At 35.7% G+C, this 15,887-nt stretch overlaps 2 protein-coding genes across 3 annotated transcripts in view; one reads left to right on the forward strand and one right to left on the reverse strand.

Annotated features, from left to right (window-relative positions):
- Positions 1 to 628: 628 nt before the first annotated feature.
- PIG-A (phosphatidylinositol glycan anchor biosynthesis class A) lies at positions 629 to 2,461 on the reverse strand. Its single transcript, XM_085957205.1, has 2 exons — positions 2,325 to 2,461; positions 629 to 2,227 (listed from the first exon to the last, which is right to left on the reverse strand). The coding sequence occupies exon 2, from the start codon at positions 2,214 to 2,216 to the stop codon at positions 888 to 890; it is 1,329 nt and encodes a 442-aa protein (XP_085813331.1). The 5' UTR covers positions 2,217 to 2,227; positions 2,325 to 2,461; the 3' UTR covers positions 629 to 887.
- A 6,674-nt stretch (positions 2,462 to 9,135) lies between these two features.
- The window catches only part of oaf (BRICHOS-like domain-containing protein out at first), a 200,225-nt gene continuing 193,473 nt past the window's right edge, over positions 9,136 to 15,887 (forward strand). For both annotated transcript variants that reach the window (XM_085959872.1, XM_085959879.1), the window contains exons 1-2: positions 9,136 to 9,334; positions 10,367 to 10,480. In XM_085959872.1, the coding sequence (XP_085815998.1) occupies positions 9,227 to 9,334; positions 10,367 to 10,480 (222 nt within the window). In that variant the 5' untranslated portion in view covers positions 9,136 to 9,226. The remainder of the gene's footprint in view (positions 9,335 to 10,366; positions 10,481 to 15,887) is intronic.

Below are 15,887 nucleotides of genomic sequence, written 5' to 3' on the forward strand. Positions count from 1 at the left end.
TTTATTAGATACATATAATTTAATTACTTATAAGTAAATTAAATGTATATCCATACACAATTATTATAAATTATCATGAAATAATTTGTACAAGGTTTGTCTTTTTGAGACTGTCACATTATAATATTATATCAGTCATTAGGCATTTGATAAAACTGCCTCTTTAACAATTTTCAAGTTATGAAGTAAGTATATGAGGCGTCTAATTACAAAAAGCGACAAGTCCACAATTCAATATTTTCGGGAAACGTTTTTATGTTTCAAGCTTCAATTATTTATTTCAACGTGAGAGATTATTTTTTCCGTTGTATTCTATGTCGGAATTAGAACCAAATGGCAATTTGTTTCAGCCGATAAACTCTTAAATGTAATAAATATAGGCATAAAATTGAACGTAGCGCTATTTGTACCTCACTTTTTAATTTATTCCGGATAAGGCAGATATTTCCGTGGCACTTTCATGAGTTTACTAGATGCTACAGCATGGGAGACGCCCTTCTCAATATTGAACGTTCCCTTATTGGTTGACTTAAACACGCGCTAAATCAACCAACCTTTAAATAATATGAAACACGGACTTGGCGCTTTTTGTAATAAATCGAGAGTTAAAATATTTTTTTTTGTAGGGTTATGTCGCGTTTTGGAATTTATAGATCAATACATAATGTGTAAAATTATACAAAGAATGCGTGCGTATTTTTTTCTCGATTTTGACCAAATGTGGACTTATCGCTTTTTGGAATTAGACGCCTCATATACAATATATCGCTTGACTAAATATATGGCATTTTTGCTGATAAAGAGGAATATCATGTTTGCCACATAATGGATCATTTGGACAAAATTGTAAAAATACAATATTTGTTCTAACAAATTGAAAAATTTATTCATATATTATTTTCTGACAGCTTTCTTTTAGATTTGGATTTAGAAAATGATCCAGTCATATCTTTAGCGATATCAATGTATTTCTTTGGTACATACCATTCCATAAATTGCAATATCAAATAAACTAAACTTACAACTAAAAGGTATGGCCACACCCCACACGGAATGTAATTTTTTAGCTGTTCGCCCAACGACTTAGACGGAAGTTCCAAAATGTTTTTGTATACAATTTCAGTTCTCTGTGTAATATTAACCCAACTATACATACTTTTGACTAGTCCATTGCATTCGAAAGGACACAAAGTTTTACCATTCTTGTAGTCTTTGATGGCTTCTTCGAGACCACATATCAAACTGTCGACATTCGGTTCAGTGAGATATATCAATGATTCTGGTAACACTTCAGGTATACCACCAACTTTAGTAGATACAACTTGTAACCCACAGGCTGCAGCTTCGACTATTGCCATGCAATATGCTTCCGTTAGTGATGTATTTAAAAAAATATGGCCTTTATTTAGTACACTCCTTACTTCAGAATGCTCTAAACTTCCAAGGAGTGTTATCTGGTGCTGTAAGCCTTTCCGTTCGCGAACTTGTTGAAGAAGCCACATCTTCGGTCCGTCTCCTCCGACGATAAATGATATATCAGGATATCGAGGACATATTTCTGCCATAACGGCAGCCATTAAATCAACACCTTTTCGATAAACAAGTCTTGATACAATAACTATTGTAATTTTATTCGGATCTCTTTTGGAAGGATCCGGAGTAAATGCATAAGCATCTACAGCATTTGGTATAACTGACACCCTATATGAAGGTACTTTAGCGCGTAATACGGTATTTTCTTTACCTGTGTGAGAGACACAAATACAATGATCACAATCAGCCAACGCAAGTTCAAGAAATTTGTTAGTCAATACAGCTGATGTATCAGCAAACCCAAATAAACTATGATCGGTGAATACCGTTTTAAGTCCCATTAACTGCCCGATAAGTGATACTTCATGACCTAATGCACTAAAAGCGGAGTGCCCATGTATAATGTCAACCTTTTCTCTTATCAGAATATATCTGATTATAGGAATATTGCATATCATTGTGGGTAAAATACATTGATTATAAAACACTTTTATTGGTAGATAGTAAACCTTCAGTCCCTTTGTCATATATCTGATACCGGTTCTATTTCCGTAAGAATGTGTTACAACGATGACCTTATAGTTCTGGCGAATCAGGCATTGGGATAAATTGAATATATGCTCTTCTACTCCTCCCATGTTAGGGTAGAAAAAGTCTGAAGCCATACATATCACACCCGGCATTTTGATGTAATCTGAAAGATAAACACACATACGGCACAGATCAAATTGTGTTACAATACTCAATTTTAATTCATGAACAAGCTATTTCTAAATTTAAAAAATCATTACCTCAATACAAGATGGCAATCGGGTAGGATATTTAAATAAAATTAGCATTAAGGGAATCATTTAAACTTGAGGTAGCCGCTCCTATTGACATAATTTTTTGAGCGATCGTATAAATTTAGTAGAAGTGACATTTGGATTTGACAGATGACTAATTATTGCCATATAATTTTGCGGTGGATAATTAATTGATACTAAAACAGGTAAGGTTACATGCAACAATGAAAAAATATTATATAGTAAATGAAATGCAGGACAAAATGCGTAGATAGCAAAGGTAGGTAGATAGTATTTTCTAATTTTTAAAATAATCAACAAAAAATAAATGGTGGTTAGTTCAAATAATATAATGGTGTGGTTACATAAATAATATAACGTGATGCCTCTTCGAGTAAAATATCAAGCATATTATTATTGTAATTTTGAAATGTAATGCCCCTGTTCTATAGGGACGCAAGTCAGACGACTTATAGTCCACAGACTTTTTTCTCTTGGAGCCCCCCAAATCTGCGACCTTTTATGCCCACAATTTTGATTAATTTATTTCGTTCGGTTTTAAATATATTTTGAGAGTTAACTCACTAAGTCACCGCTACATTACATTTAGGTGGACGTTGTTTTTATAATTGTTAATTGATAATTAATTTAAATTTAAAAAATATATTTGATTTATAGATTATGCAAATTTAGTATTTCAGATAATAAGTTTATCAAAAATACAATCAATCGTCATTTTCAGTTTCTATGGTTTGCCACTGGAAAAATGTTTCATAAAAACGGGTATATTTTTCAGGAATTTGCTGCCGAAGTTATTATTGTCATTTAATTTTTGTTGTACTGGATCTTTCTATGAGAGAAGAATACTCATATGGAGTATTAATCCTATCTTGACGCCGGATTCAGCGTTTTGCATTACCGAAATGCTTATCACAGGGAAGAAACGAGTGACCCCGCATTGGTACAGCATGAAAAATACTTTGAAATCTTTTGTGTCAGTCAAAGTAAGAAAAAGTCAAAACCACAGTCTGAAAAAATGTACAATTCTGTAATTTGCGAGAGTACAAATCGATCTATGTAGTCCATCAAAAATGTGCACACTTCATTTGGTCCTTTTTTGCTAGTCCTTCGTGGTAGCAATACAATCCTGCCTTATTTGACTTAAGGTTGTGTATAAAAAAAGAGTTTACCCATAGCTGGCGATAATCAAAAAATCATGCAAAGGAATATTCGGAATTGAAAGATTTTGCATAATTAATTATAGTCGATGTACTGTAGCTAAGGATAATCCGTGCGAAAACAACATAACTACTGCATTTATGTTGTTTTCGAACTGACTTGAAACTTTGACTTGACATAAAATCGTGTTGCATATTCACAATTGAGTTGTTTCGAAGAGAATGATAGGTCTACCCTCAATAAACAATAATCCGTAATAAACGCATTTTGCCATTTTGTGTCAGTTATGGGGTTTTCGAAATGATCAGTACAATTATTGTGTTTTTTTATTAGTTAGTTTATTAAATTCCAGATAAGAAAATAAAGGATTAAGCATCATTTTTTAAATTAAATTTATAAAATAATACTTAAAATTCGCTGTAAAATTGATGTTGTTTAACTATATTAATAATAATTTATGTAAATCCACAATGTAAATAACAACATTTCAGGATTATTGGAAGACATTATTTACGATGTGAAATGTAGGTAGCTATGACCTCTCAAGGTTTGACTATTTTACTCGTTTGTTGATCGTCCGTTAGACAAATCGGACTAATTACCACGTATTCTTGTTTGTCAAGTACAAATTTTTCTTTTTTATCCAAGATTTGTATTGGACGATTGAAGATTTTTAATTAACTTCCCAACTAGCTAGACATTTGAAACTTTTAGAATATATCAGAACACGACGACAATGCATTCTTTATTACTTTTAGCCATTTATAAGCAGAATTGAATTCATTTTCAGTTAATTCTGTTTTGTATGAAAAGTTATTTGGGAAAAAATTATAAAAAGTAAAACACTATTATTGATTGCTAAGGGGGTCCTAGCAACTAAATTATTATTAATATATACGTGCGTTACTATGGAAATCAATATGAAATATCAAAATGACATTTTAGTAGGTAATCAATATTTTTTTCAAGTACAAAAAAAGTATTTATTAATACATAGACTTGTCAAGTTTATATGATTCAATAGAAAATTTAAAAACGTGATATATAAAAAGTTCTTTTTATCTTGTAATTATTCGCTATTGACTCTGAAGTACCTTGAGATGTTGATCGTATTTTTGCCATGTGTTCTTCTATTCTGGCCCCTTTTTACCCTCTTTTCTTCTCGATTATTTATCTCTCTGGTTGCTCATCTTGTTTAGCAGGCTGGCAGGATTGACGCTTCTATTTGTGGCGTCGCTTGTCTCTGCTTATTCAATAGTTGATTGTTTTTCCTTTGTTACAAGCGGAAAATTTGAGTCTAACGAAAGTACGGTTAAATTGTGCATTAACATGAAGCGTAATGAAAACAGCAACGTCGCGGAGGGACTGGCGATGGAGACCGACTCGAATGAGTCGGAATTACTGATGGAGGATCCAGTTGGTGAGCTGAGGGTGTTAGTAATGTCACTGGATAATAAGGTATCGCAGATTTTTTCAATCTTGACACAACAGGGTCTGCCTGCAGTGATACCTACTCTGCAGAGGCCGACGGTAAACATCGACTCTCCGGTAAGTTTTTTACGGCCGCCCGCAAGGTCCGAAACAGCGGAAAAAACCCAACAGGATTCCGTTGCCTGTATTTAGTGTCGTAGTACAGGAGCCTGCTTTTCCGACGCCAGACAAAGCTCGGGTAGCGGAACTTCCAGACTCCAACTTTTCGACACAGATAATTGGGCGGGGGTTTGCTATGCTGAAACCCAAAAACAATATTTGGCGGCCCCGTCATTCGTTGAGTTGAAACTCAACGATGAGTTACGCCCCTAAGATCGATCATCGCAAACCATAGATCTAATGTAGCGTACGATCGCCGGTCTCCAAAATGTGATGCTCGCTCAAAAGGAGTGCATTCGGGACGCGTTACAGCGAGTGGTCGACTCTGTCAGCGACCACACCATTGTTACGGCTCTTTTTGAGACGGTTGTAAAGGAGTTCGAGACCTCGCCAGCACTCAACAAAGTGTCTGAGGACGTCACCCGAATCCTTTATGGAAAACGGGCAGAGTTGGTTCAGACGAGGCGGAAGAAAATCCTATTGGTAGTAAAAGACACCTTTACGCGAGAGGCTCTCAACAAGATCCCACCTAGCGCCAAACACATCTTCAACAAAAATAAACTGGTGGTTTTCCTAGAAAGAGGTGGGGGTCGCGAGAAGGTCTTCGATCAGACCACCAAAGTGGTTGACCAGGGCAGGGAGAGTCAACCTAGCACTTCGTCAGGTGAACACAAGGACACCTTTCGGAGGCAGGGATACATGAGGAGGATATCAGACCAGGTTGGGGGTGACTTGCCGAGAGGCCCACGCCCATCCAACCGAGGTTTTCCCAGAGGTAACCGAGGTGGTGCGAGGGGCACTAACCCTAGACGCAGGTGACCGGATCTCACTCACCACGTTCACAGGGGGACGCCTCCAGCATTTCCAGGAAATCTGGCAGACCAAGGGTGCACCACCACCATTGTTAAAAATAATAACGGGAACCCGTTCCTAGTAAGGAAGCAAGACGGCAGTCAACGACCCGTCTTCAACCTAAAACGGTTTCCTACAACCAAGGCCGTTCATACTGTTCCACTATTTCAAGGTCCCAACATTCCTGCAAAGACTGGTTAGTAAAAATAGACCTAAGCCAAGCGTACCTACATGTACCTATAGCTATACAACATCGCCGATTCCTTCGGCTAGCTTACCAAGGAGAACTCCTTCAATTCACATGCCTGTCGTTCGGACTGTCGGCAGCACCAAGACTGTTTGCCTCATTAACAAACTGGGTGGCCGAACACCTCCGGGGAAAAGGTATGAGAATCGTCACTTACTTAGACGACTTTCTGGTGGCAAATCAGTCCAGAGAGATTCTTCTGTCGCAACTGACTTATATGATAGATTTCATGCAGGCACTAGGCTGGATAATCAACAAGAAAAAATCTTGTCTAATTCCAAGCTAACAGCGGGAGTTCTTGGGTATCACGTGGGATATTCACAACAATCGGAAATATCTATCAACAGAGAAATGCAGATCACTTCGTCATCACCTGCAATTGCAGATCCAAAAAGGCAGTTGGTCGCTCAGGCAGCCCAACGCCTCGACGACGAGTCGGCGACTCAACTTTGCAACCTTCGTCACTTCACAAGGGAGGTTGCATTGCCGACGTCGACAACGTACGAGCGCTCAATTATCAAGGAGCCACCCCCACAAAACAACATCGATTTCACCACAAGCTCGAGAGGACATCATGTGGTGAATTCGAGCGGTGGGCTCCTCAGGAAAGATTCACAGGGCAACCTACAATCACTTCTTCACCACAGACGCAGCCGATTCAGGCTGGGGAGCGCAGTTAAACGAGTACCACCTATCAGGTACATGGACACAAAGCTAATCCACGTGGCACTCCAACCGAAAAAGCTGTATGCATTACTCTCAGCCATATAACTCCGGGAGCAAACGCTCAGGGGATCAGAATTACTCCTACAAACCGACAACAAAACAGTGGTGGCCTACATCAACAACGAAGGGGTCACAAAGTCCGCAACCCTACTAAGTCTTTGCCGACAGATTCTGGAAATCGCCAACCAGGCCAGTATATCATTGACTGCACAATACCTTCCAGGCATATACAACTGCTTGGCAGACCATCTCTCACGCAGAAAAATTATCCTAGAATGGCACCTAATTATGGCGGCTACAACTCCCCTATTTCAAAGATGGGTACTCCCATACGTAGACCTATTCGCGTCCAACACAGCCCATGTTGTCGCAACGTATGTCTCACGAAATCCGAACGATGCTCTTGTACTGTTCCTCGATGCCTTCAGTCGACAGTGGGACTTCAAACTAACCTGGATATTCCCGGCACCGAATCTAATTCCACAAGTATTGGCACACCTGAACACGGCAAGGGGAACATATTTACCAGAGGCCCTATGGTGGAAGAAGTGTTTTTGGAGCGCAGACTTACAGCAGAGATCACTGGAACCCCCCTACCCGATCCCGCACTTAGAGTCAGTTCTAGTGGACACGGTGACAAACCATCCACCTCCACAAGTCCGGGACGTATCACTTCTCACCTCAGGCTGGCGACCATCCACTTTGAAGACCTATAAACCTGCATGGGACAAATGGAAGACATGGTGCATGGCCAACACGATAAACTATAATACCCCCGAGCAGATTGAAGTGGCTAGATACCTGGGTCACTTATACAATAAGGAAGGTCTTTCATATAACACTATTCTTGTACATAAGTCAGCCATAGCTACATTTTGCAAACCTATTATCAGTAAAGACATCAGCAGTAACATAGTAGTGCATCATAATATGTTAAAAGCCATATCCACCCGCAAGACTAAACCTACAAAACCACCGATTTGGGATCCAAGAATAATCGTAGACTACCTCAAGAAAACAACACCACTAGTATACAACCTATATGAAGTTTCACGCAGAACAGCTATATTATTATTACTCGCATCGGGTAATAATCGGGTTCATGACCTTACCCTACTCAGTGTAGTGGATAATGGCCTAGTCGATAATGGCGACCATATAACTCTATGGCCAGTGCTTGGTTCCAAGATAGACACATCAAGGCACCGCCAATCTGGATGGAAATTAAACGCTTCCAGTTTACAAAACATCGATCCAGTATTTTGGCTACAAAAACTTATCTGCGTTTCCAATGAGAGAAGAGAAGAGGGTGGTAATATTCCGGCATTATTTATCTCGTCAAGAGGCCCCCCAAAACCTGCGACTCGAGCAGTCATCGGAAATTGGGTGAAGTCAGTACTCGCTGATGCAGGTGTACAGGAATCACCAGGCAATACTCGATCAGCAGTCGCCTCTCTAAATTGGTTAGAGAATTACCCCATAGATGACATCCTGCAGAGAGGTAATTGGCACCAGTAAGCTACTTTTAAAACATTTTACCAGATACCGATAGACACACAGACTTCTACAGCGGGGGAACAAAATATATTGACCTCTCTGTTCAGCCCGGTGCACTGAGCCTAAAAGCAAGGAATATATTATACCTAATTCTCTTGTTAGGTTTCATCCATCCTATCTTGCAGGATCTATCTTGGTTTACCAGGAGATAACAAACAAATATCTCAAGGGACTTCAGAGTCAATAGCGAATAATGAAAGGAGTTTTACCTACCATTAAAACTCTTATTATTCTTGTTGACTCTGAAGTCCAGAGAACACCTACCTGGTTTCCTTGAGACATATCAAATTGAATAAGCAGAGACAAGCGACGCCACAAATAGAAGCGTCAGTCCTGCCAGCCTGCTAAACAAGATGAGCAACCAGAGAGATAAATAATCGAGAAGAAAAGGGGGTAAAAAAGGGCCAGCATAGGAGAACACAAGGCAAAAATACAATCAACATTTCAAGGGACTTCAGAGTCAACCAGAATAATAAGAGTTTTTATAATAGGTAAAACTCCTTTCAATATTAATTATTGTCTTCGGACTTTAGGCTCGCCAATAGAGTGTCTGCATTTTTGGAGTCAGGATATCCAAATAGATTGAATTTGGGGATATAATATTTTTTTGTATATCCCATATTTAGTACGGAAAATTTTGAGAGTTCGCTTGGCAACTTTACCGGCACTGTCAGTTTGTCAGCTGGTAACATGGCCGCTAGGTGTCTGTTTATACTTGTTGGATACTAAATAAATTATTATCGTGGTTTTAGTGAAAATGTGCAAAGTGAATAAAAGTGGGCAATACGTGAAATTGTTTTCGGTGCTAGTAATTTTTGTGATAGATATTGTAAATACTCAACTAATAATAAATGTCAAAAATCAGGTAACTCACCAGTTTTGTTGATTTTGTTACTATTGTATTTTATGTTGTTTGTGTCATTTATCAGAAACAAACAATGACGTTAACTTGACATTTGATACAAGGCATATCGCGATTTCTACATGTTAACAGTATTTATTTCTCACATTTCTTCAATACTCTAATTTTGTCAAGGCTCTCTGTCATTCATAAGAATCATAACTTGTCAATAAGACAATGTGCAATGTATTATATTTATTAAAAAAATATGTCCTGTTGGACATTCCAATAACTATTGCTTGTTCGTATTTGATTAATAATTAACACATTTCTTTCTTATACAAACAAACTGAGTATGCATTTGCGAAATATAATATTCAAACATATTTTATAAGGCTTCTTTACTTTTATAGGTTATGTGCTATGAGATGATTGCATTGCATTCATTATTATAATATTGAATATTTCTTTAGTAATTGTATAGTACTCCATATAGTTTTTGTAATAGAGGTCTTTTGAGAAGAAAAGCCAAACCAAAACCTAACAACCTACTGTAATGTAACTCAAAAATAAGTAGGTACATAGGTTGTGTTAGGTTTGGTTTGGTTTTCATCTCAAAACACCTTAAATTAAATTACGATATGGAGCACTATAATATGACCTTTATTTATAGTAAGAATAATTAAGTTAAAGCTATATGTCTCATTTATGTTAAGTAAACACTTATTTATATATTTTAATAATATATTAAGTAGGTATATAGGTATAGGAATTTTTTTTCAGTATTCTCATATAGGTACCTACTATATTAGAAATATTGACCTGAGAACATTGTGAAGTATTTACCTACACTAAGTACAAGTTTAAAGTATTAATTACACGTAGGTATATAGGCATACATAAATAATCCACCTCATCCTTTCAGTGAGCAGAAGAAATTGCTATTACTTAGATGTACTCACAGTCATACTGTGGTGCACAGTAAATCAAGTAAGTTCTAGTTAATCTAAAATACTTAAATAACCACATTTGCTAAGTTACATTTTATCTTCTTAGGGTGGTGATGTTGTGGAGGAGACAATATCTTCAAATGTTAGTGAGGACACGGTGACATTGGAGTTTCAGCGACCGGACGGGACGCTCATCACACAGCTCATAGACTTTACAAATGTAAGTTCAACGGTTATCTTTATTTTTAGTCTATTTCTGACCCAACATTGAGATATGAAGACAATCACAGAGATGTTTCATGTGTGATTTTAATAACTTTCATAAATACCATAATACATAAATTGTTTGTGGGTATCACAACAAAAATGCAGTTATTACTATTACACTTTATGTATACAGCGATTTCGAAACTGGAAGGCGCAGACTAGTGCAAGAGGAGGCGCGATCAAGATGATGAATTTGGATTGATTATGATTGAACAAAAATTTCAGAGTGAAACTCTAGTTCAATTTTAGTTGAATTGAAGAATTACTTTGTAAAGTAAAGCAATGCAAGTAAGTAATTCTGCCATTCGTAACATAATTTTGCGAAACGGGATTTTCTGAATTAGCTACAATTGATAAACTTTCTGCTAATAAACATGCACGCCCATCGCATTAAAAATGAATACTTATACTGTACACTCTCAGTAATCCGCCGCTCGATTATCCGACGACTACTATAATCCGCCGTTATTTTTACTAGTTGAAAGCACAAAATCAAGCTCTATAATTCGCCGGTGTTCGGTTGTCCAATTCAGTAGTCCGCCGCGTACAGATATACAACGCAGATGAGACGGGTTTATTTTGGAAACTTCTCCTTCGTAAAAAGTACGTTCATCACAAAGAAAGTAATGTACCCGGGAGGAAAGTGCCTAAGGACCGCATCATAATGCGGTGATTCAATGCAACCGGGACACACAAATTGAAGCTTTTGGTCATAGGGAAAGACAGGAATCCTAAGCCATTCAAGAATATTTGCCTCACTGAATATTTAGTTAATAATCTTAGTTTATGAATATGTATAATTTAGTAAATACTTGATTTTGGTTATAAATAAAACCGTAATTTGCTAGTACAAATTTCTCAAAAAAACTATTTTTACGAAATACCTGTTTTAATTTTACTATAATTATTTTGTATATGTATGCACTATAATCCGCCGCTTTAACTAATTGGACACTTGTCTGGTTTTTGGGGTGGCGGATTACTGAGAGTGTACTGTATTATCATATAGGTACTTAATTATAGTAAAAACTTGTTATTATTCTGTCGAATTTCGTTTTTTCATTTTTTGTATTAATACATAAATGTTTTTACTGTTAACAATGTATGTGTATTATTTTATGAAATACGGGGGAAGGTGCCAAGATTAGATTTTTTTAAAGGGGGCGTAGAAATATAAAGTTTGGAAATCCACTGTATAATAATAATATGTGATGTAATTGTGACCATACCGAAATTAGATTCGATGTACGAGTAACTCTCATAAAAGTAATTTCATGTTACAAATTGTGTATTTTTTAGAAAAGTAGGTTTAATGGGTTTTTTTAAATATCTACATTAAAACTATGAATTATTCAAAAACATTATCGCTTCATTAGAGTATATTTTATAAATTAAGTTGTACTGATAAACATAACCATAAAACCACATTGTACGAATAATGTAGAGTTTTATTCATAATAAATCAATCGAAAAAAATAATAATACGTAAGTACCTGCTTAATAAGTATTACGGTGAGACCATTATTTAACGAATTCATATTTTATTAAGTAGGTACATATTTACTTTATTTTTAGATACGCCTTGGTTTAATTAAAACACTATACTTACAATGTAAATTATCAATATTTTTTTCTCAAAATTGCAAGTTTCGTATTTTTCCGTTATGTGCCTCTGGTGGATTCACCTTAACGCGCGATAAATTTAAATGTATTATTTTCTTTTTAAATATTATGTACTTGTGAATCAAATACTGTCGATAACGTGAATAAATCGAAGTGAAAGTGTCACACATTGATCCAGACCAGAGTAGGTACTATTTACGTTTGAAGGGTTTTCTTCAAAATCTCGTAGTGCAATAATAGCAAATCTTATTATCTTACACTGTCTTACAGGTACCCATGAACAATATCCTTCACAAGTTCAATTTTAGATTCAGGTAGATACTTACGTATGATTTATAAATGCTGAAACTCTAGCATTAATCGCAGACTTTATGACGTTTTCATGAATGCTGTAATAATATTTCATATTATTATATCAAGTTTAGTACAGTTTTATGACTTAAAACGTAACTCTCTGGAATTATAAGATCCACACCTGTTTCTGTTTGTAACTAATAATTAATACTCAAACCAGCACAATAACCATGATTCCATCATCATCATCATTATTATAATACTATGTATATTTAAATTTTAAACACTAGTAGATTTGAGTAAATACGTTGTAGCTTTCCCATTCCATTTCAGTGTGAAATACTCATTTACTGGTTACTTAAAAACTACGATAAATCGTTTAAAAATTAAACAGATTTAATAAGAAATAGAAAGCTATATTCTATAATTAACATGTTGTTTCTCGATAATGTGTAGGTTAAGTATCTAACCAAAAGCATGTAAGTCCTGTCGCACATACAAACTCGTCTCGACTGCAATACTTCGAATTTCTTGTTGTGGTTTTATTGTTATTCGTACAACACAATATGTTACTTAACGTTATGCCGTTAGTGTGACATTTAAATCCTCTTCACTCCCTTTTATCTACCACAAACTCCCCCCATGCCATACCTTCAGGAATGTTTTGTACCTGTCTATACAGTACAATCTACCGCAGTCAAGGTATATCTAATATATTCAAAGGAAGCCTCTTAAGGGGCTTGGTGTATTCCATCCTTGAGACATTGCCTTTGCAGTCACCTCACGTTGTGAGAAGTCACTTTCTTTGTTTAATTGCTACATTTTTTTTTAAATTTACTTAAAATCCGTTGTGGATTTTGTCCCCATTACAAAGAAGTTTCTTAACAGGTTTATTTGGTATATAATGTTATAATTTTAAATAGAAACTTTAATTTAGTTATATAATAAGTACTTACCTGTTTGTGGAACCAAGAATAACGCAGTTTGTTAAGGTGGGGGTGGGGTGTATGCGATGGACAGGTTATGTCGCAAGTATGGAGAGAATACAGCCCCAATAGTATTAATGACAACACATTCGGAGATAAGAAGAAACATTGGGAGACCCAGGTTGAGGTGACTGGACTGTGTTAATAAAGATGCCATCACACGTCTTGATTTCGGGAAAAATACAGCTTAGGATAGGCAGGCGTGGACAAATGTCCTGGAGGTGGCGTAGATCCACACAGAAACATAGAGCCGATGATGATGAATACGTAGGTAGCCATCTAACTAAGGATTGCAATACCGAATGAAAATGTCAATACCGGTATTTATTAAGGGCCCGCTGAAGAGCCCGCCGTTCAAATATAATTTAGTATAAACAGGACCTCGGCGTCGTAACTACGTCAATTTAAATCGATCTTTTCGCAAAAATCACTAATCATCGGAGATTTTATTTCAAGAAATATTATTATTATTACTGATAATTTCTGCCGCGCGGAGAATTATTATTATTTTATGAACACCTGCGACATGAAGCCGATCAGAAAACAGGGCTGTCAAAATAATATTAAGCATTCATATTTTTAAATGTTAATTTAATCATGGTTTTTAATCAAACCTGTGCAAGAACGTACTGATAACTTGGGTGGATTTTGTAGCAAACATACTATTGATATATATACGGGTATATTATTATTATAACCCAATTCAAATTGAACATAGGTTGATACTCAAATACTATTATAGTATGTTTATGATTTCGAGAAAATAATACGATGGTATAATTAATCCATATCAATTATTTGAAAACATTACATTCGCACTTTGCACAAAATTACAAACACATTCGAAGTTTGCCGCACACGTACAGACCACGTGATATTTGTTTACGCAAAATCGTCGCTTTTCAAAATGGCGAATTTGATTACCAGATTTTACTGCGATGAATCAGTATGTTCCTTTTTGTCTTTTTTATTCGTAGGTTTGTTTACTATGTACACCGAGAAATTTCCATTTATAAACTCGGAAACGATTTTTACAGAAGAGTTTTGGAATATAATGCAACCAAAACTGGAAAAAATTCTATCATGGGTGTTGACTTCCTGAATTAGCTAACCCCAGGTCCATGCCACTACGTGAACCACAGTGGATATTAAGCCATTTCCACACTGGCAACAAGTTGCTGGCAACCTCATTAAATTTTACGATACTTACCATAATTGCTTAAGAAATTTTACAATAATTATCGTAAAATCTAACGAGGTTGCCAGCAAATTAACTTGTTGCCAGTGTGGACCCGGCATTAGATGCACAAAACTTAAATAATATATATTATAAATAAAAATTTAAAATTATAAATATATATTATGATTTATGTCTTCGACAGCCCTGATGAAATAAATGTGAAATATGAGTCGGATCAGTCACAGAGCAAATTTATTAACACAAACAACTTTGACACGACCTTTTTATATTAACTAGTAGACCAGATATTATGGACCACATGTTAAAAAATCATATTTTCAATTCTCAAGGCCATTTCTGTAGAACGTCCTCTTAAACATTTGAAAAACAGACGTAGGTGCTTAGCAATGAATATAGCGATGAAAATATTTTTAAAATATTATTTTATAGCAAAAACCTACATATCTACCTACATTTATTAGGTTGACATTTAAAAATATGTATTTATCATAATTGTATAACTAGTGATTTTTTACAAATAATTTGAATATATTGATAATTTTAACTGAAGCCCTCAAAGTTCAAGTGCAACTAAGCCCGGTTGCAGGAAAAGCTTCTTAAATTCAACACTTGTACAGTCACCACTCATCAATAATTATAGAATAATTGAACATTTTTGTCACGGATGTTTTTTATTTCGAAATAATATTATGATAATTCATCGCGACAATTACTTATATAAATATTTTGATGAAATGTGTTATATTATTTTTTCATCTCTGATGGATTCACTCAATATATTTGCATTTTAGCAGCACATAACTTATCGTTCATTTTCAAAAACGTGAACGAGTGTGCTTAATACCGAAAATTCCGGTTTTTCGGATTTTAAAAACCGGTATTTCGGTATTGATAAATACTGGAATACCGGTTTTGAAATACCGGTATTGCAATCCTTATATCTAACTATGTATGTAATACATTATATAGTGCATATATATGTTGGAAGTACTTAAGGTTTTTAATTAAACTTTTCAAATATACCTACCTACGTAGGTATGTGGTGATTTAAATGTAGTTTATTGTAAAAAGTATCTACATACTTTTATTGTGCAAAAAATGTGTTGTACCTTCATAGCCAATATGGATGACATTTGCTATTTGCCGAGCCACATAATATCCTGTCTGGCTGAAAGTGTCGGGTCGCAAATATTGTACCCAAACGATGCTCTTTTGTAATAGAAACACGCTGTACGTCGATATTACGATATAAGTAT

The sequence above is a fragment of the Rhyacophila brunnea genome, unplaced genomic scaffold (genome assembly GCF_057557595.1).
Source record: "Rhyacophila brunnea isolate RB1 unplaced genomic scaffold, BYU_Rbru_1.0 scaffold_11, whole genome shotgun sequence".
NCBI lineage: Eukaryota > Metazoa > Arthropoda > Insecta > Trichoptera > Rhyacophilidae > Rhyacophila > Rhyacophila brunnea.